General features: G+C 39.2%; 1 protein-coding gene across 1 annotated transcript in view; it reads right to left on the reverse strand.

Annotated features, from left to right (window-relative positions):
- kcnh8 (potassium voltage-gated channel, subfamily H (eag-related), member 8) overlaps positions 1-25,729 on the reverse strand; it is a 123,882-nt gene extending 98,153 nt beyond the window's left edge. The window contains exon 1 of the mRNA XM_041809449.1: positions 25,654-25,729. Within this exon, the coding sequence (XP_041665383.1) occupies positions 25,654-25,729 (76 nt within the window). The remainder of the gene's footprint in view (positions 1-25,653) is intronic.
- Positions 25,730-26,753: the final 1,024 nt, after the last annotated feature.

Genomic DNA, 26,753 nt, shown 5'->3' on the forward strand with positions numbered 1-26,753 from the left:
GTTAGGCCCTCAGGTTAGTCCTGAATCCAGAATCCGACCCATGCTGTGATTGAGTTTGACACCCCTGGTCTAAACAGTTGTCACTGCCATAAATAACAGAACTTGGCAGTTTGATAGCACTCCTCCAAGCAGACATCACTTCCTGTCTTCCATCTGGACTTTTGTCACGTGCAAACATCCTATAGTTTGTGGATTATCATGACTTCTTAACTGGAATATCACCTATTTAAATATAAAGTCATGGGGAAGCCTGATCAGCTGTCAGTGTAAAAGCTTGAACCTAACCAATCACAGCATTGCAGCAGCAATCTCCATCAGCATTTCTGGTTGGTTACTCTGAGAGCTAGCTGAGCTTGAGTTGAAATCTGTACTATCAGTACGCTTTATAATAGACACTGAATATGACTATGCCAGGAAAAAGCAGGAGACATACTGTTTCCATGCAAAGGAAGTCTTGGCCACTTAGGTTTTCAACAAAGCTTTCAAATGTAAAAAGATGGGAGACTTCTGGCTCCTTGCGTAAAGTTTGCTGTCACTGCAAAGGCTAGGTGATTAAAACTTAGAAATCAATGTTTGTGCCATGGAAACTTAAAAAGTGCAACCAGGAGGTGTTTTCTTTTAAGCTTTCACGCTACAGCTGATGTTTTTAATTGGTTTAATAATGCCGTGGATGAATTCAGGAGTCTTCTGCTTTCTTTAATGCGTTGTTTATTTGATCTCAGCTCATTCTGGTGTTATTCTTTCCTCTAAAATCTCTCCTTTCATTGTCAGCCTTCCTCCTACTGTCCCACTTTATCTTCCTTTCCTCACCCTCTCCTTGCCTTCCCCCACCTCCCAACGTTTCACTCCCCCCTTCCTTCTCTCCCAGCTGTTCCATACGTCCCCCCTACCGCTTTGGATCTCTCCGCCTAATTACTCTTCATCTCCTCTTTCCTCTCGAACTCCTTAGTCTATCTCTCTTCCCCCTGATCCATTTATTTCCTTCGCACATGATCACCTTCTTCCCAAAGACCTCGAAAGCATCATCTGTCTACTCTCCTATCTGTCCTCTGCACCCTGATCCAGAGCGAAGGAAAGGTCTGAATCATCTCTCCTTCTGAGTCCTCAGATCTCATCTCCCCGTTTCTCACCACTCCATCACTTCTCCTCTCAGTCTCTTTTGTTCATTTTTCAGCTCTTCTGTCTGAGCCTCTTCATCACCTCTCATGTACCCTTCTCTTTCTCACCACTCTGATTTTCTTTTGGCTAATTGCTCCCGTGTAGAAGCACCATAGATCATCCCACCTAACGGTACAGTGTGACAGTTGGAGAAACTCCACAGGGACACAGAGAGGAAGAGGGGCAGAAGAGGGGAGAAGGAAACAAAGAAAGAGAACAATGAGGGTGGAGGAGGAGAGGAGGAAGGGAACAAGACAGGGCGCAAGATAGGAGAGAAAAAGATGGTTATGTAATAGAGGATGGTGGTGAATGAATGATGGGGCTAACATGGTTTTGTGGCCCATTTTTACCAAAAACTCACTAGATTCCATGGAGAAACTGTATCTATCTGTCACACGAGAGCCTAGCTTCCCTGCTGGTACAACCAGCGAGTCCTTCTTAAAGGAGCCATGCTCACTGAAATCACTGGAGGCTAAAGCCACTTCTACTGTTACGACTCAACTTCAAAAACACTGAAAGATCCCTTTAAGCAGAAGTTACAGCGAAGGCTTACACCGACTGTACGCTGACATGGTGGTCAGTGGTTGTTATGGCTCGTTATGGCTCTCTGGTGCAATGAGGTAAATCAACAAACTTTCTTGACGCACGTGCAACAGTATGCTGCATCGCACAGTCGTGTGTTGAGTTACGTGTGTTTTTTGCCGGTGTTCGCCAGGCTTGTGTTGTTTGGGAGGGGGGCAGTGTTTGTGACGTGACATGGGTTGGGCCACACATAAGGGATCCTTCCAGAATATTCTCCCCAAAGATACATTTCTTTTTCACATGAAAACAGTATTTGTCAAATTAAATCAATTTCCCTGATATTCTGCATTCTTTAGTAGCAGGGCTGGGCAACTAATCGCAAATGAGATTAAATCTTGATATGGCCTGCTGCAATTTTCGAATTGCAGAAAGTGCAATATTTCTTTAACCTAAAATTTTTGCAAAAATACCAGTTTACACCTTTTTTTGCAGCAGAGATGTTATGCATTACATATCTTGTAACCATTCAAGTTTGCAAGCTTGTCAGAATAGAACAAAAAAATCCCATCTTCTACTTTTTATGTACATTTTTCTAATTGAATATGAGAATGATATAAAAAATTACCACTCCCTTCATTACAGGAATTCATATCTGATTTACAATACGAGTCAAAATCACCACAATAAGTATTTTAAGTTGTTTAACCCTTGTTTAATCTTATATCATTATTGTTATACTATAGAATGATTTATTGCTTGTGTTTGTTGGAAGTTACATAAGATGAGGAACTTCAGAAATAATTGCATATTAAATTGTAATTGCAACATTGGGGGAAAAAATCGCAATTAGATTATTTTCCCAAATCGTTCAGCCCTAATTAGTAGATTCCATTTTTATTGGCCAATTCCACAATTCTATCCGTGATTCCGTTAACAAGGAAATTTGGGGGCCCTATATGCCCCATGAACCCCATTAGATGTCACTACTCTGCTGACGCAACTCTGTCTGGCTCTGGAAGTATCGTCAGTCAGTCAGTCAGTCAGTCACATACAGACCCATGTTTAGGGATGTTCCCCAGCGTTCATCCAAGAATTAGAATATCATGAAAAAGTTTGGTTTTTCCTGTGATTCAAGTGAAACTTCCATAAGTTCATCATTACAAAGAGAAAAAGTTCAAGAGTTTTTTGTTTAAAAGACCCTGTAAAGTGAAATCCAAAAATCTGTGTCTTAATACACTTGATATTTTAAAATACAGCTGCTGTAAACATGAAAACACTCAGATCTACATGTGACTGAATTTTGGATTTAGACCATTAGAAAGTTGGTCTTTGAAAGTTAACAGTCAGTTAAATGCAGTTTTTGTTTATTGGAAAGTAAATTTGCTAAATCCATCAGCCACAGTGGTCTATGGATCATTGAAAGCATCATAACAGACAGCTGAGCCAGAAAACAGACTTTGTCTCTGCTCTGGAACAGAGCCAGGCAGCTGCACTCTGATACTAAGGTAAATGTAAGGTCAAGGGGCAGGCTAATAGAGTGGTGCAGTTGTGACGTAATTTAGTAGGCAAACCCGGCAGTTCGTGTAGCATGGATTCCCTCGGCGTTGAGCCTATGGGATGTTTCAGTGGGTTTTTGGATTATTGCTGAAAATAAGCTCTTTGTCCAATAAAAGTTTATAAAACTTACATGTTTTTTTCATAAAGATAATCTTCATAGACTGATACTGTAAGCATCATATCTGGTTCATTAATCTAACTGTCGAAAGTAAAAAGCTAACGTCATGCTATATTGAACTACAACAAGGTTGACTAAATTTAACGTCACCACACGTGGATACAACTGAACGGTAGGGTTTTTCCGCCTCATTTTTCATGATTTTTGAAGCTTAATTTTACAACCTGGAGATATTTTATTTGACTGAGATTGACCTGGGGGTTCATAACACAGTGATCTGTCATACAACAAACCTAAATGCAGATTTTTATTTGATTATGGCTTATAGCTCATGAAAATCAAAAATCCACTATCTCAAAACATTAGAATATCACAAAACATTCAACCAAAATGCAGAAAAGTTTATCTTCAGTAATTGGTAGGAGCTTGTTTTCAAGAATTACTTCATTTATGCCGTGTGTCATGGAGCCAATCAGTCTGTGGCACTGCTGGGGTGTTATCATGCCCAGGTCGCTCTGATAGCAGCCTTCAGCTCGTCGACTTCGTTGAGTCTGGTGTATCTAATTTTCCCAGAATCTCCACAGGGTTCAGGTCAGACCAGTTGGCTGGCCAGTCAAACACAGTAATACCATGGTCAGGAAACCAGGTTCTGGTAGTTTTGGCTTCACTGTGGGAAGGTGCCAAGTCCTGCTGGAAAAGGAAATTAGTATCTCCATCTCTGACTGTGGAAACTGAAAACACTGGACTCCAAGCGCCTTGGATTCTGGGCCTTTCTGAGCTTCCTCAAGACACTGGGACCTTGATTTCCAAATGAAATTCAAAATTTAGTTTCATCAGAAACCAGGACTTTAGACCACTGAGACACTCTCACTGCTCTCTGTGTTCCTTTGATTGGCAGAAAACAGGCTGAATATTTTAATGTGTTAAACACAACAGCAGCTTAATATCAGTATTGGCACTGTCACTGAGTATCTTGTTAGCATGCTGTTATGAACATTTTAAGCACCACTATGCCTAAGTGCAGCTCAGTGAAGCTGATTGCAGGACATCAGTCGACCGTGACTTCTGAATAAAAGAGGTGAAGGATCAGAAAACACTCACGCAGGTAATTTTTCAACCTGTTCTGTTTCAGCTTTGAGGACTCATGGGAATTTACTTCCCAGCAGGTGAGTGCTACAACAACAAGGTTTGAGTGTGAAACAAATCACAGCTCTCCTAAACTAATGGAAAAGTGGGCAAAAGGTGAGCGAGTGTTTGTGCTACCTTGTCCAAACACACTTTTGTCCCAGATTTGTGGGTTTTAAACTGAAATGCTCCGTATGCACATTTAGAGGCCCCGAGACGGCTCAGTGACACCACCTGGAGAAACCCCGGAGCTATTTAGGGCACAACAATTTATACAAGGGTTGAGCAAGGCAGAGAAAGAGAATAGAAAAGGACAGATGGAAATATAACCTCCTAAGACTCTGCATGTACACACAAGGCCTTCACAGTGTGCTACCTAGCACAGAGGAAGCTTTTTTACTGTAGGATTCCTGTGTCAATGTCCAGAATGTCTACTAAAGTCTAAGCAAGTTGATTGAAATGTTGGGAGAATTTTCTTTTGAATTCCTGAGGAACTTTCATGTAATTTTAGGGAATTTATCTGGATATTTTGGGTGAAATTTTCATGGGAATTTTGGGGAATTCATTTGTAATTTTGTCATTATTTTGCTTGTAAATTTTCAGGCATTTTCATGAGTTTTGGGGAATAGATTTGTAAATCTTTTTCAAAACCTCACTGAAAGTTTTAGTTGGAATTTGCTTTGAAATGTTCAAGTATTTCCATGGAGATTGGATGACATGTTTGTATATGTTGGACAGTTTCATGGAAACTTTAAGGGGGAAATTACTTCAAATTTTCATGCATTTTCAAGGAAATATGGGAAGTGTTTATGTAATTTTTGGTAATTAGAATTTTTGGGGGGATTTCCTATGAAGGTTTATGGTATTTCATGGAAATGTGGGAAACGTATTGATTTGGATTGTTTTTTAAGACTTTGTATGAAAATATCAGGAATTTGTTTGGATGTTTGGGGACATGTCTGTTTTTTGGGGGAAATGTTTTTGAAAGTTTGATTAGAAATTTTTGGCGTAATTATCTAAAGTTTCATGGCTTTTCATATAAACTTCTTATTGTATTGGGCAGTGTCATTGTAAGTCTAGGAAGACATTTTCTTCAAAGTTTTTGGTATTGCCATGGGAAATTTGTCTAGGAAAATAAATCTAGGAAATGTAGTTTGACTTTGATTTGGAATTTGGTGGGATTTGTCCTTGTCCTGACATTTAAAGAAATTGTATCAAAATAAAGGGATTTGTTTGGGGACATTCTTTGTCATTTTCATGGAATTTAAGGGAATATTTTTCTGAAATTTGATTAAAAAAATTTAAGATGAAATTTTCCTGGAAATTTCCATTCATGTTTTTATATTATTGAGAGTTTCATGGTAAGATTCAGGGGGAAATTTGATGATGTTTGTCATAATAAGAGGGAATTTTGCATGTTTGGGGCAATTTGATTGGACATTTTCAGGCATTTTTAATTGATTTTGGGAAATGTGTTTGTAATTTTTGGGAAATTTGATCCAAACTTTAATGGGAATTTTCAAGTAATTCTACAGAAATTCTGGGGCTATGTTTGTATATTTTTGAGAATTTTTTTTTTTCTTTTAAAGTTTTAAAGGAAATTTGCTTTAAGATTTTCTGGAATTTTCATGTGAATTTTGTACGTTTTTGTGATTCTGATTTAGAAATTTTAGGGTGAATTTGCATTGAAATGTTCCCATCTGTACATGGGAGGCATTTTTTTTTTAATGTTAGGCTTTTTGATAAAGTTTCACTGAAACAGTTGGGGAATATTTGAAGAAGAAGAAGATCATTTTAAAAGGGACACTTTATATATGTTTAGGAAATTTCAAAGAAATTTTAGGTAGTTTCTCAGAAATTTTAGGTAATTCATGTGGATTTTGTACAAGAAAATTTCCAAAAAAACAGAACTTTCAGAGGAAATTTTGTTCCTGCTTGACCTTAAACAGTCCTGGCGGTCCCATCATCAGAGTGACTCCCCCATCCCTCTCTGAATGGCTGACACCATTTCTGTCTGACTGAAGACCCCAACAACTGACCGACCGGCTGACACATGGCCAAAACATCTGCTCTGAAACCGATCCAGTGCTGTGTTTTCTGCAGAAACAGGACCTTCAGGAGATTTGTGGACATCATTTCTGGTGAAATTTAATTCCCGTTCAAAGACAAAGCTGAGCTTTTAAACTTCTTAGGTGCAGGAGGAGAGGAAAGGAGGGAAGGAGGGAAGGTAACCATCAGAGAGACAAAGCAGGGATTGGATGACAAAGCAGGTGAGTGAGTGAAAAATGAGGGGAATATCTGAAGGGAAGAGGTGGCAGAGGAAAATACACCGAGGCGGACAGACGGGGGTGGGAAAGGGGCACAGGGTGGAGAGGTGATGTGAAAAGTTGAAAGAAAAGTGAGATGGAGCTGCGAGAGGTGGCATGATGAAAGATGGAGATGGAGTTTGGAGAAAATTGGTGGAGAAGTGTAGAGATGGATGGAAAAACCTCGTCACCTCTTTGCCAGGATTCATGTCTGCCTCTTAGAAAGCGCTACAGGGCGGTCACAAAATAAAAACGTCTCTCCAGAGCTGCCATGGAAACTGCTGAAACACAACAGCAGCCAAGGCTACAACTGTACTGATACTGAATCCACTCACTGGATTATGAGATTAATGTCACATAACAAATATGTATCAGCAAACTGTGGGCTGTGTATTGGTTATTTGGACTTCTGGAAAGGCACACTCATCCAGGACAGTTTCACAGACTTACACAGCAGTAATCCATTCACACTGTATCAATGAGGAGAGAAAATCATTAGCCAAATTCACGCTCTTAATCACTTCTGTGGCTCTTTGTCATACAGTCCCCCAGGCTCTCACCCACTGAAAAATTACTCCCGTCATTACGTTCCTGTAATTTGCCTGCTTTTTTCTTCCTCCTCTATTTTTCTTGGTTAGTCATTCAACTTCCATTGTGTATTTCCCTCTCTGTTTCCTCCAAAGCCTCTCTATTTCTGTCACAGATCCAATCCTCTCATTTAAAGTATTAATTGAATCTAAAAATGGCCAGGATTTGCGCTGGTGAAACCCCGTTTGTCGATCGTTTTGGACAGGCCATTAGAGACGGTGATTAGAGAAGGGACTCTTGCTAATTAGGAGGTTTAACAAGGCAGAACCTCCACGCTGACGCCGAGGCTCTCACAGAGAAGCCACTGAAGTTTGGTCATAACGCACACACCGGTGCACCATGTTAATGAAGTGGTGACCCTTCAGCGAGGACGGCGTTTGCCTGCTGAACGTACACTGATGATGGCAGCTCCATCATCCTCACTGAAGACTTTGTCAAAGCCTTATTAAAGCCACAGGCTACTGCTGGGCTGCTATTAATTCAAAATGCTAATTTACATCTGATGCCCTGAGCCACGCTGGTTTACAGTGAGTGAGTAGGTAGACGCCGAGGATCTTGTTTCTTTAAACACAGCATGGAATTGATAGTGTTGTATGAAACAGTCTTTTCTTGATTAATTCAAATTAAAACATGTCCACTCCAGGCACAGAATTGTTTATAAGTGTGCACAGAAGAGCAGAAGGCGGCTATTTTCAGCCAAAAACAAGGCAGACAGACAGAGACCGATTGGTGAAGCATTAATCTAAAGTGCCAGATATTCTTCCTAAGAGTTTGTGAAGTTTTACACAGAGCAAGAGGACGGATGAATATTCAGCTTGAATACTAATGAATACTAAATCGGCTGAGGTTGTACAAAGGCTTGACATTATGGCTCAAACATTAACCACGACTTTAAAATCAGGAAGTTTGGTTCCCAGAAAGTTGCACTAAAATGGAAAGGAAAATACTCCATATCAGGGCTGTCAAAGTCAATCACAGCAGGGGCCGGATTCTGATTTTGAGTCTAACCTGAGGGCCTAGCAGGGTCAATATTTAATCATAAAATATCAACCTCGCTTTCACCAGATATTAATTATAGGGGGGGGACTTAGCACTGATGATAAATGATTTTGATAATATAAAAGCCAACATGATAAGTCTAAAGGCTCAAAATCTGAGATGAAAAAGTCAAACTTATTGGTTCAAAAGGTAAAAACATGACATTTAAAGTCAAAATCATGTATGTAAAAGGCAAATATATGAGATAGAAAGTTGAAATCATGATTTTTTTATGGTGAAAATATGAGATAAAAGTCAAAATCACAAGTTTTACGGGTCAAATATGGTATAAAATTCAAAATTGTGAGTTGTGGAGGTCAAAACAATAAGATACAATTCTTATTCATTTTTTAAAGGTCAAAATAAGATATAAAAGTCAACGTTAGGAGTTGAAAGTGTCAAAATGTGAGAAAAAAGTCACATCATGACTTTAAAATATCAAAATATGAGATAGAAGTCAAAATCATGAGATTTGAAAGTCAAAATATTGCTCAAAATTTAAAATTGCTGATCTGAAAGGTCAAAATATAAGAGAAAAAGTCAGAATGATGGGATGAAAAGGTTTAAATATATGAGATAAAATTCAAACTCATGAGTTTTAATAGTCAAAATGTGAGATAAAATCAAAAATTATGAGTTTAAAAGATCAAACTTTTACTTAAAATTTTAAATTGTGATTCTAAAAGGTCAAAATATAAGACAAAATTTTAAAACCATTACTTTGAGTCATAATCGTGAGATTCAACATTAAAAATATGAAATGAAAACAAATTTCTTTTCCACATTCTTGAATCTTAATTAAATAATTTCTACTCTTTACTCTTTATAATTTTCATGACTCATTATCACATTTTTGTACTAGAGGAAATCTGCAGACCTCATACTGGTGGGCCAGTAATAATAAAAATATGATGTGATCTGGTGGGCCGGGTATAACTGCACCATGGGCCGGATTTGGCCCCCAGACCTTGAGTTTGACACCCCTGCTCTATATGGACAAAAGTTTTCGACCCCCTGACCATTCAGATACATGTCCTTAAATATGGAGTTGGCCTCCCTTTTGCAACTCAAACAGCCTCCGCTCTCTTCATGGAAGGCTTTCCACAAGATTCTGGAGTGTTTTTGAGGGAATTTATGCCCATTCATTCTGTAGAGCTTTTATGAGGGCAGGCGCTGATGTTGGACCAGAAGGCCTGGCTCAGCAAAAGGTCAAGAGGCAGGATAATGGCGCGAGTGCTGTCCTCCATTTAGATAGTAACATTTTTAAAATGAGGGTCGTATTTCTCATGAGTGGGCGTGGCTTCATCTTATTCAACAGACACGCCCACACCATCATGACTCATGATTTCTAAGCTTAGTTTAATTAATTTAGAGATGTTTTGTTTGACTGAAATTTGACCTGGGGGTTCATAACCCAGTGACCTGTCATACAACAAACTAAATACAGATTTATTTTCACTTTACAGGGTCTTTATCTTAAATTGCTCCAGAAGTTTTGGACACAGTTTTTTTGCAAGTTGATGAACCTCTGCCCATCTTTACATCTGAGAGACTCTGCCTCTCTAAAATGCTCCTTTATGTCGTGTTACTGACCTGTTGACAACTTACCTAACCTGGCACGCCAGATGGATTTGTTTGACACATCCATTAGAGCTGCATAATGTGAATTATGGCGACTATAGACATGTCAGTACACGACTTTTTAGGGTTTGAAAAGAAAACAACTCACTGCTGTTATTTGATCTTCTTTTAATGAAGAACTGTCAAGTTCTGATAAAACTGGTGCTTTAGCAGCATCCACGCTAATGTCTTCCACCATAATTGCATCGGCCTCTTGTTACTGTTCGTTTACGTCATGATTCCGCCGAACCCGAAAGTACTGCCCCCCGTCGCTGATTGGTCCTGTCACTTTCTAACCGGGCCCAAATGGTTCAGACTGGAGCTTTGCAAGATGGATTTCCCAGTGACAAACACAGAAACGGGCATATCCATCTGCTTTGCAAGGTTATAATTTACCCTAATTAGTTGCAAAATGCTTCAACAGCTGTTTTTCATTAGTACCACTTACTTTTCCAGCCTTTTGTCACTCTGTACCTACTTTTTTGGGATGCGTTGGTGCCTTGAAATCCAGCATGAGTTAATACATTTCATTAAATGGTAAAATGTCTCCTATACAACATGTGATATGTTGTTTATGTTCTATTGTGAATGAGATACTGGCTAATGAGATTTGCATACCATTGCCTTCTGTTTTTATTTACATGTTACTCAGTGTCCCAACTTTTTTGGAGTTGAGGTGGATCAAAAACACTTGACTGACTGAGTTAACAGATAGAATGAATTTATGTAGTCTTTAAAACACACCTTAAGTCACAGTGCCTACGTTTTTACTCTATAACTTATCTTTCCTCTGTACTTTATTCACTCAGTCCCAGCACAGCTCAGTCTAGCTCAGTCCCTTCAGTTTATTTTTACCCTAAAATGAAACAGTCTTGATATTAAGTGGGCTTTAGAGAAAATGGGAGCAGCAGTGCCAATCTAGCACCAGTAAGAGCGGGCCCCTGTGCACCCTGCAGCACTACAGTCAATGATGATTGATTACTCCCTCACAGTCTCATAACTGCACTCATTACTTCTTTCACAGTCAATCTCTATCTGAGGACTGCATTAGACCTGTCTTTTCACAGCGTAGCACAATCACATGATGGAATAACAATGTGATAACTGTCGATTAAGGAAATTAAAGAGATGCTGCTGGGTTTTTTTTTGAGCTTTGACGTATTTATCGCAGGATGATCCCGAACAAATCTCACCGATCTTGCTTTAACAACATTCGTGTGTAGTCTGTGGGTTTCAGACTCAGTAATTAGCTCCCTGGGTTTTCCTGCAGGTCATAAGGTTGCAGCAGAGACTGAGCCACAGGGAGAGCGTCGGTGCATCTTCTCTACAGACTTGGATTAGTTCTTTTGTTATGTGTGTGACCCAGGTGAGTTTTTAAGCACGTGGCTGTGATGAAGATGTGATATCCCAAAGCTACTTTAAATAAATGTGATGCATTTAAAAATGCATGCTTAAATGTCTGCTCTCCCAGCCTCATGCTTAAAAGCAGAGGACACAGACAGAGCTACACAATGTACACAGAAAGTTCTGTGACAAAAACTTGTTAAGCACACAGAATTTTGCATACTTTCCCATCCTCTCCCTCTTTCCTTACACTTCTACAGATTCTCTCTTTTTTTCTCATTCACACACACACACTTTAACACACAAACTTGACACACAGCTGTTCCAAGTCTCAGCATCAGTGATTGTGACAGTAATTACCTACCGAGTGGAAGTAGAACTAGTGTGCGTTGGGAGCCAGAAAATAGCTATCTGGAAGAATGGTGCAGGATGGGGAGCATGCAGCCCACACTATAGGAGGCTTTACACAGCCCTCTGTTACAACAGCACTACCAAACCGTCTGCTTAATTTGGCGGAAGGAAAGCCCAATATGGTCTTCATTTCCCAAATGAAAGCCATCATTGGCTGACAGAAAGTAAAGTCAGCAAGTGTTCAGGAGTGGAGAGAAGACAAACACGGACTTCAGTTTGGAGGTTTAACAAGACGGTTTTAGAGTCAGAGAAGCATATGGATGCATTTTTATGAGAGTTCAGACATACAGTCAGCTATGTAGAGAATAAAGGACAAAAGTACAGCAGGTTTGAACTCATCATATATTTACACCCATAAAAAAGGCTCACAGATATGTACTTTCATTTTGCCAGATTTTAGCAACATAGAAAAATTCAGCTCAAAAAGTAGGAACTTTTCTTATAGTGTTTGAGAGTTTGTTTACCTCTCTGTTAAATGGTGCCACATTTTTAAGGAACATGCATTTGTGGGATGAGCAGCAGAGCTGAGGATGTGGGCTGCCAATCTTCTCTGCCAATGCCAAACACATTCTTCTATGGACTCTTGTTTTGAGCTTCTGGTATCCTCACCTGTGAGCACAGACCCTACTACAGTGGTCAGTAGGTGTAATTTGACTGACCTGGACAGGGCCCATCATAAGGGCAACTTCAAGCTTGTGTCCCGCAAAACCAAGTTGTGGCATTACCTAGAGTGAGCCCTAGTATTATCTCCAAACTGAAGTCCAAGTTCCATACAACTGAGGACAAAATTATTAGCCCCCCTGTGAAATTTTAAGTTTTTTCAAAATTTTCCCAAGTGTTATTTTAACAGGGCAATGAATTTTCAACATAGCATTTCTGAACATACTAGATATCTTTTGAAGGCATAAATTATTTTTATTTGCACACAATAACAGAACCTTTTCAGAAAAGGCAAAACTACCAAGGATATTATTAGAAGCCTCCTTCAAGAACTGACTGATTTTTACTGAGCCATAGCACAAACCACCGTTGTGCAACAACGTGCTTTAAGTTTGCAATGCTCCAAGCTTGTAAAATCAAGTTAAGGGTTATTTCCCTGCCTACACAGTATAAAAGCCTCAGAAAGGGTTTTCACTGTCACTTGAGAAGGCACCATGCCAAAAAAAAATCAGCTAGACTTAAGAAAAAGAACTGTTAATGCTAACAAAGCAGGAGATCTATAGAGATATCACAGTGTTTCCAAGTGTAAAGAACTGGAGTGAGAAGTGTAATCAAGAAATTCAAAGAGAGCCTCACAGTCCAGACCAAGCCTGGCAGAGGGAGGAAGAAAACTATTTTAAAGACCCTGAAAGAAAACTAGTGAGAGATGTCTAAAGATCCCCAAACAACTACCAAGACACTAGTGAAGGACTTAGCCAAGTCAGGAAGTGTAGTCTTGAAGAAGATCATCACTAGAGCCCTGGCATTTTTGGGTTTTTGTGGAACATTTTCATTTGTGTGCAAAGTAAAATAATTTCAGCATCCAAAGTAAAACTAGGATGTTTGAAAAAGTGGTGTTAAAAATTCTTTGCTTTGTTTAACAGCACTTGGGAAATATGTTAAAATCAATGAACTTTTTATAGGTGGGCTAATAATTTTGTCCTCATGCGTATAACAGGGGATGTCAGAGACAGGGCGTGAAGTGGGCATCCCAGGATAACACCAACCAGAAGCTTGTTTCCTCTCCCCGTCAGCTCTTAGGAACTTTAGGCTGTCTTCTACTGACTTGCAGTCAAGGTTTGCAGGACAGCATGGCTGATGATCCAGACCAGACTGCACACAGTGAATCTCCAGTCTCAAAAGGCTATCAAAGACTTGCAGTCAAATTTAAATCCTTCATATTGTCTAAACTGCACAAATAAGTTGGCAGTATTTTAAAAAGTAACTTATCCCCGTTTCTATCCATTTTTGAAATATTTTTGTAAAATTCAGACTCTGAACTCTCTCTCATTTTTATTTGGCTGAAGATCATGAAGTTTCTCCACTTCGTGATCCCACCAATCAGTGAAATAATGTACATTTGATCATCTTGAAACACATCGTGTGGGGGCTTTCCTGCAATTTTTGTTCACTAAAAAAGAGAAATTGTATTGGACTTCTATTTTTGTTATTTCTTGGTTTGAAGCAGGTTTTGCAATGGTTTGAATTTTACTATAAACATATTAAAATGTATAATTCTGGTACTGTGACAGCCATTTTTCATTGCTTCTTTCCTTTAAAGAAAAAGATCTTTAACTCAGTGGGACTAACCTAGATGAAAAAAGGTTTAATACAGAAAAATATGGAGTTATCTTTTGTGCATCACCATTCAGCTAAAAAATACCCAGATACTGTTTTTGAGAAGACATACCCTAGATCTGGGTACGTCTTGTAGTTCTCTGACTTTGTTAATGAAAAGAGAAACTTCAACATATTTGGATCACTTGCTGTGATTAGGTTGGGCCTCATATCATCATCTCACGTCTCTGCACAGTTTGGTTTTCATATTAACAAGTCAGGGCTTTCAGACTAAGTATGGAGTTGACTGCCAGTGGAAAAACAAGCCAGGGGTCCAGGTCGTACTCCCTCTCTCTGTCTCAGCGACAGGTTTAGTGATGTTTCCTTGTTTTAAAACTTTAATCATCGATATGAAACAGTCTGAAATACTCTGAGGAAGCATCTCGCTGCATGCCTGAGCTTTTCCTCCACTGTGTTGTAGTGAGAACATAATTTTAATGAAGCCAAACATGCCAGGTTGCTGAATATTAAATTAATTAAAGGCTATCAAGATGTATTGCTCGCCCAAGGCAGAGAGGGAGGGAGAGAGGGAGTGTGTACTGACAGAGAGGCAGACATGAAGTCCTGGGCTTTGTTGTTGTCTTGTTGTCTGGTAGTTAATGATGATGACGTCTGCTGAGGCTGGCCAATTAATAAGAATATACATTAAATCGCTATATATCCATCTGCAATTTTGAATTTATGCAATATTTTGCACAATTATGCAGTATTGAATTTCCCTTTGGGGATAAATAAAGTTCTTGTGTTGTACTGCAATTTTCAGACTGCAGATGGTGGAATATTTCTTTAGTTTGTGTCAATACTACTCTTCTGCTGCAGAGATGTTATGTATTTTTTCTTGAATAGTTTGAAATAAAAAGAATGATAAACTACTTCAATACAATTCTCATTATACTTGTAATATGAGTCAAAATAATCACAATTAAAAAAAATTTATTCAGCCCTGATCTCTATGCATTATCATGCAGTCCTTCCACTTTAATTGTACTGGCTATCCATCCTCTCACTCTCAGGTGTGGGGTTGTCAGGCATGTTTCTCACATTAATGATGATTTCAGTGAAAGCGAATTCTTCTTCATGTACAGCTAAAAGGAGTCGTTTCTTCTTCATCAACAACATGAGAAGTAGCCAGCTGTGATTAAGTGAATAGCTGGCTGTTTTGCTGACGGCCAGCACTTGTGGGAACCCAGTTTTAGTTTCAGTAATACTACCCCAACTCCAAAAAAGTTGGGGCACCATGAAAAATGTAAAAAGGGAAAGAGTTAATTTGATGGCAGCAGCACCTAAAAAAAGTAGGGGAAGTGGGAACTACAGTTCCCATCAGCCCTTGTGTGTCCATCATCGTTTGCGCTTCACTCGCTGACTTGGAGGGAAAACCCAGCGACAAAGTTTTAGAGATTGTGGATGCGACTTTTAAATCTGAAGTGTTTAAGCATTTTGGTTTCCCGTTGTTGAGAAATGAGAAAGGAGAAAAGGGTGAGGAACAAACAAAATACAGTGTGCAGACACTCCCCGACTGCTGGGACATACTTGATGGGGAATAGGAGTTACATGAGCAAATAATCATGCCAAAAGATTCACCAAGATATAAAGAGCAGAATATGGCCAGACCAAAAGACTTAAGGAAGCATCAACAATCCCACCTCCCCTCAACAGCGAGAGGACTCAACAGATCACAAAATATGTGGTGAATATATCACCGGACCCCTAAAGATGTTTTCACTGGTGGACAGTGAAGGGTTTAGAGCACTGATCATCAACTGGAGGCCCGAGGGCCAAATCAGGCCCCCCAGAAGATCATCAAATTCATAGAAGGAGGAAAAGAACATGCTGTGGTTTTGGCTTTAAATGTCTGCAGCTGTTAAATCCACCCCAAAAACAAATATTATTGAAATAATTTGAGAATTACCCAACATTTGTTCTGTTTTTTTTTTTCCTGAAAATTCACTCATTATTAGTAAATATTTAAAAAATGGGTAAGACTGATGCAAAAATGGCCAGATTAAGTGATGAAACGGGTTAGAGAGTGGCAAAAATAGGTGTCAAAATGGCTCATTTGTACAAAGGGGCACAAAATTGCAGGAAAAGTGGTTAAAAGAGGTTAAAATGTGGCAAAGATTGGTAAAAGAGGAAAAGAGGGTAAAAAGTATTTAAAAATGGGTGGCAAAAATGGTGCAAAAAATGTATTGAAAGAGTTTAAAAAGCTGCAAAAATGAATACAAGATTGGCACAAAGGGCATAAAACATGCAGGAAAAGTGGTTTAAAAGGGGTTAAAGAATGGAAAAAATTGGGTTAAAGGGGCAAAAAGTATTGAAAATGGGTTAAAAGTGGCAAAAATAGGGCAAAAATAATCTGGCAAGGTAGTGAAAAGGGTTAAAAAGTGGCACATGGGAGCAATAATTGGCAGGTGTTATGGCCTAGGGAGAGGCCTTATCCTTGTCTCTGCTCTTCCTCTTTGCTGGCTGTGGTTTGTGTTGCAGGTAATGGGGGAGGAGCCTATCAAATGCAACAATGCAGCACATCTGGGCAGGCTGGGCTTAGAAGGTTATAAAGCAGCCCTGTTCACTGAGCTCTCTCTCTTTTCCCTGGCCTGCAGACTGAGATCACTCCTTTGATTGTAGTTTTGATTTCCTCACTCACACACATCCAACACTGCATGCACACTGACAACCATAGTTTAATAATTTTGTGATATTCACTTACTTATTTCATTAAACATATTTTGTTAAAACCTTTGCAATTATGTGTGGTGTCCCTTTTTGTCATGCACTTTTGAGCCAGGTTGTGACACAGGAAAGTTGCAAAAAGTGTTTAAATTGAGCAAAATGTGGCAAAAGTCTAGAGCACTTTATCATGACTTGGTTTTAGTCTTCAATGTTTGTTTTGGCATTTTAATGTCAGATTTTAATGTATTTTGTGGATTGTGTCTTGTATTGTGAACCATTGTTGTTGTTGTTGTTGTTGTTGTTGTTGTTGTTGTTGTTTTTGTCTCTTGGATGCTGTTCTCCTGTCTGCACAACAAATTTACCCTTTTGGGTCCTGATAAATAACCTTGAAACTTGAACCTTGAAAATTGGTTGAAAAGTGGCTAAAATGATCAAAAAGTTTTAAGAGAGGCAAAAAATGTTGCAGAAATGGCTGGATTAAGTAGTGAAAAGGGGTTAAAAGTGTTACACTGTGGCTAAATCACAATAGGGATGGGACCATTCTCTGGGATTTTCAGGGATCCAGCCAATGCTGTGGGCAGGACTGTCTCTTTGTGTCCTGCTGCATTATTGATTATAGGGATAGATCTCACTAGTAATGCCTAAAAAGTGCCTGCATTTTGAAAGGAAATACAAATACTACTACAATAATATGTTAATCAGAGCAAAATGTCAATTAAGTTTTTGTTTATTTGAAAGTGCTCCCCCAGAGACTCTGTCAAGTCGAAATCTGGCTCTTATGCAAATGTACTTGATGGCCCCTGGTTTAGAGGGTTAGTAAGCATGCTGGGGCCAAAGTATAAGTGTGTATTTTCATGTTTAATGCACACCTACCGTGGATTTGTTAAGTATTATCGTACGGTGAGATTTTTTTTTTTTTTTTGAACTTTTTATTTTACATTTTACAAACCTTCAACAAAATATAACTTACATTTGTGACATAGGACTTTGTTCCACATAGAATATAAAGATAAAATAAACAGAGCTGATGAATTTTTAAAAAATTAATTAATTAATTAAAAAAAAAAAAAGTTGACAGATATTTCCAGTAGATTTTAGTTTATAATGCAATAGCACCTTCTTTAGTAGCTTTCATTAAACTCATTCACAACAACCCATATTCATTACACATTAAAATATGTCCTGACACAATCCCAACTTTGTACAAAAATGTCCATCTTCATCTGTAAACGTGCAGTCATCTTTTCCATTGTGTAGACTTGTTTGAGTCTCTGCCTCCACTCAACCACTGTTGGAGGTTCAATGTCTTTCCAGTGCACTGTTATAAGTACTGTGAGATTTTCATACCATTCCATCCCCAAATGATGCAAAACAAACTCCCACATCTGCATATAAGGATGGGGCAGAGTCATGCACACTGTCTTATACCACACAAGTAGCTGTCTTAACAAATTAACCTCCCGAAACAGTCATGGCATCACAAACTCAGAGAACAACTTCACTTATGGTGCAAAAGGGTTCAACATCAAAAATAACAACAATCCTCCAGAAACATAAGTAAAGGAATCCCAGCAGTAATCTCTGTTCAACAGGCAACATGAAAACACAGCTAAGACACATTAAAACACATGCTGTAACTCTGACGCTGAAGGCCATGACAGGAGCCACTAGACAGGAGAAAACCATCCTGGAAGAGTTTGCAGTGCAATGTCGATCAGTGTTATCACTTTTAAACAGCCTTTTCCCCCTTAATCTGTGAAATTCATCTATGTTACAAAAACCCTGGTTTATTGATTGGTAAATACCAATTAAGGAGTACCATTACTACTGATAAACCCTGTGTCACTTCTCTCCAGATGGTCGCAGCCTCATTTAGGTGCAAAACCCGCAGTGTGAATAACAGTAGATAAAGCCTGGTACACACTAAAAGATTATTGAGCAGATCTTTGGCATGATTCCCCCATCAACAAAGGCTGCTTAAATGACGCATCTAAAGATTAGCCTGACAGATTTTCCTGTGGTGTCTTAAGAGCGACCTTTCCCTCTCTGATCCACTCAGAAGACAATCAATATTTACAATCAGAAATCCCGTTCTGTGTGGGAACTGGCCGAGAACGACTCTATGGATTGAGTGGAACAGAGCAATAACCAATCAGGAAGCAAGCTGGCCAAAGGAGGAAGCACAACAAACAAAGTCATGACGATGATAGTAAACATGGAGGATAAAGTCAGATGGACATCAGGACAGGAGGGCCAACTTCTTGTTTTGAGGCAACTACACAGAGTATGATTTGATGCTATTGCATTGTGTTTTGTGCTTCAAACTATTTCATAACTAGCATTTATAATAAGTTTTTTACTTCTTGTTTTCAATTTCAGCTTAGTTTTGATATTTTTCTTTCTTTCTTGTTTGTTATTTTAGATTGGTTCCAATTTTGCAAAAATGCTTCATATTAGATGAGGGTTTTTTTTGTTTAGTCTCAGTTTTAGGTTTTTCCTGTAATATGGGATGTTTCTCAGGAGTGAGACCCAAAAGAGCCAGAAAAAAGTAAACATCATACAATTTAAAAAAGAAGGCTACTTAAATAGACCCAACACATTTACTTTAATGGTAGAGGTTAAAGAAGATATGATTGTTGGAGATGTGTTGTAGAACCTGTACAGTGCTGGGAATAAGAATTTTCCCCCTTCCAGATTTCTTTTTCTTTTTTCTTGTCTCTCTTAAATATTTCAGATCATCAGACGAATTTAGATATTTGACAAAGATAACCTGAGTAAATTCAAAGTGCAGTTTTAAAATGATGATTTCATTTATTAAGGGGAGAAAGCCATTCAAAGCTACCTGGCTCTAAACCTAATAACTGGTTGTTCCATCCTTGGCAGCAAAAACTGCAAACATTTGTGATAACTGGCAATCAGTCTTTCAAATCACTGTGGAGAAAGTTTGGCCTACTCTTCGTTGCAGAATTGTTTTAATTCAGCCACAATGGATGGGGTTTCCAGCTTGAAAAGCCCGCCAATTGTCATACCACAGCATCTCAATCAGATTGACTAGGTCACTCCAAAAACCTTGTTTTAAGCCATTCAGTGGTGGACTTGCTGGTGTGTTTGGGATCACTGTCCTGCTGCATAACTTCAGTGTGCTTGAGCTTACAGTCACAAACTGATGGCTGGAAATTCTCCTTCAGCATTTTCTAGTAGAGAACAGAATTCATGGTTCCATCAATTACAGCAAGTGGTCCAGATCCTGAAGCAGCAAAGCGGACCCTGACCATCACACCACCACCATGTTTGACTGCTGGTATGATGTTCTTTTTTTGACATGCTGTGTCAGTCCACAGAATATTTTCCCAAAAGTCTTTGGGATCATCAGGATGTTTTTAGTCAAATGTGAGATGAGCCTTTGTGTTGTTTTTGGTCAGCAGTGGTTTTGGCCTTGGAACTCTCCCATGGCTGCCATTTTTGCCCAGTCTCTCTCTTATTGTTAAATCTTGAACACTGATCTTAACTAAGTCCAGTGAAGCCTGCAGGTCTTAGATGTTGTTCTGGGATCTTTTGGATGAGTCATCGATGTGCTAGTGGAGTCATTTTGGCAAAGGTTTGCCACTGATCCAAGTTTTCTCCATTTGTGGACAATGGCTCTCACAGTGGTTTAATGGAATCTTGAAGCCTTCAAAATGGCTTTGTAACCCTTTTCAGACTGATAGATGTCAATGACTTTGTTTCCCATATTCCATTTTGTTTTTACTCAGGTTGTCTTTGTCTAACTTTAGTTTCGAGGATCTGAAACATTTAAGTGTGACAAATGTGCAAAAAAGGACTACATGTCTCCTTTTATCAAACAGTCTTCCAGCCTTAAATGGACTAGAAATACTGATGGACTCTGAGGGACAATGTGTGGTTCTTTCCGAGCAGCACAGCACTAAATACAGCTCCAGAGATGGCCGGGTTCTAAGGTTAGTAACCCTGGTTGTATCTGATATAGTGCTGACAGAGGGCGTCACAGCGAGCTCACACAGTCACCACAGAGGAGAGCAACATACTCTATAACAGCTTGGACAAACAGAGACACACAGATCCTGACACTGCCATCAGAGGTGTTTGTGTCCGTCAACCAATAAGTCGACAAAGCACACAGAGAAACACAGCTAGAGACATCATGAGCTGAGGTGTGAGGTGACTACTCAAATTAAAACTCACTTAGAGCCTTGTTAGCTGAGGGACACTGCTGAGAAACCTTTTAAATCTTTATTTTTTCAATATCCTCCAGTGGAAATACTAATATCAACACTGCTTACTTCAAAAAGAGCTATTTACAGCCTTTTAACATCTACTCCTATACACATTTGGCGTATTCTTACATCTCTTAATTGAATTTATCTTGAGAGGTTACAGTTATTAAACGTCTCTTTTACCACCGAGTCATGCCTGGGATATTCCCTTTTATTAAAACCAGTCCGAGTCTGAAAATAGAAGAAAATCTCTCTCTCTCTTCATACACTGTATAAAAAAGTGTTGAATCCATTTAAAGGTCACCTGTGAATGTTATAGAAACCCAGAGGACAAATCAAATCAGGCTCAGCTACTTTCACTTTCATCCATTTATCATCCAGTGTTTCCAGGTCTAACCCTCCTGCCTGGCTCCACATGACGTCAAAGGGGATCACATAGCACTGAACCCAGCCCTTCTTTTATATTTGTTCCTGGCCAGACCATCACACCTAATTTGTCCGGTCAAGCTCCGCTGGCTCCAGTCTGCCCCGTCTTGCAGTTCAAATCCTGCGTTAATTTCCTTCTACCTCACAGCGAAAAAGACAGGCCACTTGTGCGAGGAGCAGTACACCTCTTCAATTCCCCCGTGTTGGAGCAGAGCACCTGCACAGGCAGCTCCATGTTTTTAACCACTCGATGTAAAGACGGCTCTTACTCATACAGTGGTGCTCAACCTGCAGGTCTGCTCACTGAAACAAGGACGGATGTCTGGGGTTAATAAAGGTACTTTTTAGAGGAAAAATACAGAAGACAAAAGGCAGAGCATCCCAGCAAGTAAGGTACTAGAGGCACTTAATGCAGGACGTTCTATTATCTATTTATCTATTTATCTATTATTTATTAGAAGTACTGGCAAGCAGTGGACAGAGTGTACAAAAATACACCAATACAAGATGTTTTTAAAGGATCTGGAGACAGTTTTGAGGAAAAATTGACACAAAATTTACTGTAGACAAACTGTTTCCTCATATGTCTTTACTCATTAAGGACTACGCATTTGTAATTCATATTTTCAAACTGTTAAATGCTACACTAATTAAGGAAATTTGCAGTAATGCTGGTATAAATGATGACTGCTCTGTTTACTGCTGCATATGACACCAAACCCCTACCAGTAGTAGTTACTGGCTTTTAAAATCACTGCATAGACATGATCAGTCTTTACAATGATGGACTTAGTTGCCTCTTAAGCTCTTAAAGATGGATCAATAATAATATCAGTTAACATAAGTTATAAACTTATGTTATAAACATAAGTATTAGCTCTGAGAGGATGTAGAAATTACCGTGACTGAAGTTGGTTTTAGAAAATTTGCAGTGACAATTCTGAGGTATTATTGACTTAGAATTTGCAGGTTAATCATGTATACTCATGTAACTCTGTTGTCCCTCAGTGGAGGAATAAATAGCCCAATTCTATTCCATCCACAACATCCCTCTCTACTTTCAAGAGAAAGCTAAACCTCCAGCTCTTTACAAAATACTTAGCTAGACTCCTCTCCTCTGTTGTTCCCAGTGGTAGAACGAGTCTCCCAACTTCTGTTGGCTTGCAGCGTACCACTTAACTTCCAGGGGTATTGTGTCCAGCTCATTGTGAGCAACCCAGTACTTGTTACTTTGGTCAGTATTTGTTGGTGGAGACATTTTTAATTGATGGTGATGATGAGGGGTCTTAATGATCTGTTGTTTCACTGCTGATGTGACAACAAACAAACAAGCGATACTAGCTCAGACACAGCTCACCAACAGAAGCGCTCCTGTACTCCCCTGATCATAATATTCCATCAGAAACAGTCCTGCTGCACCAGAAAGAGTCCTTACCATCTAAATCCAGTCAATTATATACTCCAAAACAGGACTACATCCATAAAGATCCACCGACCGTTTATGTTTCATTTCAAATTTGCTGTTGTTGTTCTTAATTTTCTACTGTTTTTGCTGTAATAATGTTCTTTTCCAGCCATTTTTATTTTCAGCTACAGTCATTTACAGGCCTTTGTTAAACAGTACAAATTCAGACAAATGTTTTTTGTTGTATTACTCGGCACCAGTAGCAGATACAGCGAGTCTGAAGAAACTCCAGAGTGTTGCCTTTCTAAAAACATCTTGTCTGTGCTTGTACTCCAGATGGTTCAAACACAGCATTCAATTAAATACAGGTGTACCTGGGTAGGAGTTTTTGACTCATTTCACCTGCAATTCTAAGTAATTAATCTATTCACCATGGCTCAAACACTGTAAGAAGGCCTCACCTCACATATACATTTGCTCTAATAAACTATCTTACATGATCTCATCTACCTTAAGTAAATCTACCTACATCCTATTTCTGTACTTCTGATCATGTCTAGTCAGCATCCTTGCACCTTTTGCACATCTTATAACCATACTATCAATGCACACAGAATTGTTTATACTAGCAATAATACCTAACAAGAGATTGTACCTATTGAAATCTTATTTTTCAAATATTCTTTTTATTTTATTTTGGTACTTAATGTTTAATCGCTGTACACTGAGAGCAGAGCTAACCAGCTAACCTTGCTGCATGAGCTTACTGTGTCAGTAAAGCTGATTCAGATTCTTCTGATTCTGAGATAAGTACAATACTCATTTAAAGTCACAGTCCATGCAGTGTTGCACTATTTAGCCTCTATTGATGGCCACTTTTTAATTTCTTGTGCCAAATTACAATGCGCTCTCTCTCTCTCTCTTTCATTCTGTTGTCTAGTCCAGTGTATCAAATCTCCAGTTTAATTGTAAGTCAGATTGATTGATTGATTGATTGATCTATATCTTTATTTTGATCATGTAAATGACAACTTAAAAACAGTTAAAAATACAAGTGAACATCAAAAAATGAAATCAAAACAAGGCAGCAACTTGCATCTGCAAATTCTTAAGCATCTCAGTTTACATGAGCAAAAAGGAGTAGGAAGAAGTTTGGACTTATCTAATCTTAGCTCCTTCATATTATTAAAAAAAATAATAATAATTTTTTGTTGTAGTATCAGTTTCCCTACATAGCGTAGGACCAAAATCATTGATCTGATATTTTATTACACTGGTTCACTGCAACATGCTGGGCTCCCAAAAGCACAGCGCCCTAGGTCAGTGGCTCTTAACGTGGGGGTCAAAAGTCCCCAGATGCCTTCCAAAAGACAAAGTATATCTTAAAATGACTTCAAATCTTAGATTTTACCCATTTTAAAATAAAAATAAAGGCTAAAAACATTTGGTGAGATTTCTGCTGAAATCAAAGTAATGTTTAAAAAATCCTTAAATGTCAGTCTGCACATGACTATTCTTGATTAATACAGCTGTTTTTAATTGTAGGTACAGTAGGGGTCCCCAGTCTCTGGTACCTTTATTCTGGGGGTCACAGGCTAAAAATTTTGAGAGACCCCTGCCCCTGGTTACCACTTGTATCCAAACTACAGAAAAATCATTTTGACGATGAATCTGTATTAATTCCAGTCTGTCTCATAAAACTCCTCCCAGGAGCTTTAGGTTAAACTGAAAAAAACAGAAACATTTAATGGTGATGTACAATATTAAGGTAACTGAGATATTCATTAATTGCTTCTATTGCTTTATAGACTAAATGACTAACTATAAAAGTGATCAGGTAATTAGTCATTCAATTAATCCTTAGCTGCAGCTATAACATAATATAGAACATTCTGTATGTATCTGTATAAAAGGCAGTTTCTAAACCAAGCAAATCATTGCAAAAGAATCCTGCACAGGTATTCACAGTTGCCTTGACAAACAAAAGGAACAAAGCTTTAACTCCTGAGCTTGAGTTTAAACAGAGCAGACACACTCAAAGGCCCAGAAGATGGGAGAAAAGCAGCCCTGATTCAAGGTGGACAGACATCAATACAAGCCTGCAGATTTCAAAGAGTAAAAAGACCTTTCATTATCGAAATAAAAAGACAACTAAGATGAGAGGCGAGAGTTCAGGCCAAAGTTGTCTTTTAAAAGCCCTGAGTTTGTCTCTGCCTGGGGAGAAGACTTTGCTGTAATGCCTCAGACGACCAATTAATTTTGATAAATGCTACTGCTGGTGTGAGAGAGTCGTCAGCCCAAAGAGCACAGATAATAAAGGTTAACCTCAGGGAGACAGCATGTGTGGACAACTGTGAAAAAGTTACCCTAGCACAAGTGTGGTCACTAAAATACACTAGAAACAGGCTGAAACTTGTGAACATGTGGTCCAGATGTGCTGTGTGGACAGTGGTGGGGAGCCTGTAAGCGCCCAGTTAACCCTTTGTTCGCTGTCCGTGGTGCTGAAACATCAGCACCACGGACAGCGACAGACTCAGCCTAATGATTGCTGTGGGAGCTTTTTCCCTCACACATTAAAGACTTGCAGGTGAAGTTAAAGCCTGTTTAATCAAAACAAATGTGCCTGGGCTCCTGGTGTCTTAATCTAATTAAAAAGCCATTTAAATCAGTGACAGCAAAGGCAAGATTTCCCTGTTTTAATAGATTGTATCTACTAAGATCTCAAAGGGGGAAAGCTACAGTCAAACCAGAGAATTAAAGCCTTTCAAGAACTCTAAAAGCCAATTAGATTGAATGCAAAATGATTAAAAGCAAACTTACGCGTGCCATCAAAGCGTGTGGCTATAGTGTCCAGAAAGGTGTTCTGCGGCGCTAATAATCCCTTCATCACAGGCATTTTCCCTGCTTGATATCAAAGTCCCCATCAAAGTTACTGAACAGAACGGTGAAGTCGTCCAAACGTGTGAGCTGCTCCCATTGAAGCCTCCGGACCTGTTCTGTGGAGAGGCAGCTATCCGGTCAACTCAGCACAAAGCGATCTTCTCCAGCCGGTGGCGAGTGCACGCGACGCGCGCACCCGTGCGTCTGGAGCTTGTGTCGCGTGTGTAAACGACAAGAGGAGATGAAGTCCACAGGTGCAGTTCAGGTAAGAGCCGGGACGACCGTGAGAGCGCGAGGCGGCTCCCTGTCAGCGGTGCCATTATTGAGCTCGCTGGATTCAATGATCGTCTCTCCACAGCGCGCAATGCTGGGAGGCATCAGTCACTCCCAGAGACAAAAAAGGAAAGAAAATGTGATTAGAGCGCGGATAAGGAGGACCCGAGGACTGATATCACTCCACAGAAACACAACTTTTCTGCTCTATATGCAGTTTCGTCTGAATCATCGTTCTTTGTCTTCTACTGGCATCAATATGGTATGGATGGATTTCCATCTGTATTCATAGATGCACAGTTACACAATAGAACAACAGGAAGCTCAGTCGATAGAAATCTCATTAAAAGCAGCGCACATTTAAAAATGTTTAGGCTTTATCGTTTAGGCCTTTGGCACTTTTTTCATGCTATGTTGAACTCAATTAAAAACGTGAAATGCGTTTAAATAACTTCAAAATAAAGAAGGGAACGAACATTTTTCGGAGAAGGACATCTGCAAAAGCATTATAAAATAATTTAAAATAAATAAATCGAACAAATATTAGTAACTGAACGTACAAAGCTCCCAAGGATAAACATAACTGACAACAAAATATTTGTACAACCGGCTCAGAAAACAAAGCTTCCGGTGTTGTTGTGTCTGGAGACAGGACTGTTGAACTGTCTGAGCTTCTCTCCAAAGCGCACACAGCAGGAGCACATCTGGCCACGGGATCAGAGATATCGCGAGTCTTTGGCGCCATCTTGCTGTTACATCAAGAATCG

The sequence above is a fragment of the Cheilinus undulatus genome, linkage group 16 (assembly GCF_018320785.1).
Source record: "Cheilinus undulatus linkage group 16, ASM1832078v1, whole genome shotgun sequence".
Taxonomy (NCBI): domain Eukaryota; kingdom Metazoa; phylum Chordata; class Actinopteri; order Labriformes; family Labridae; genus Cheilinus; species Cheilinus undulatus.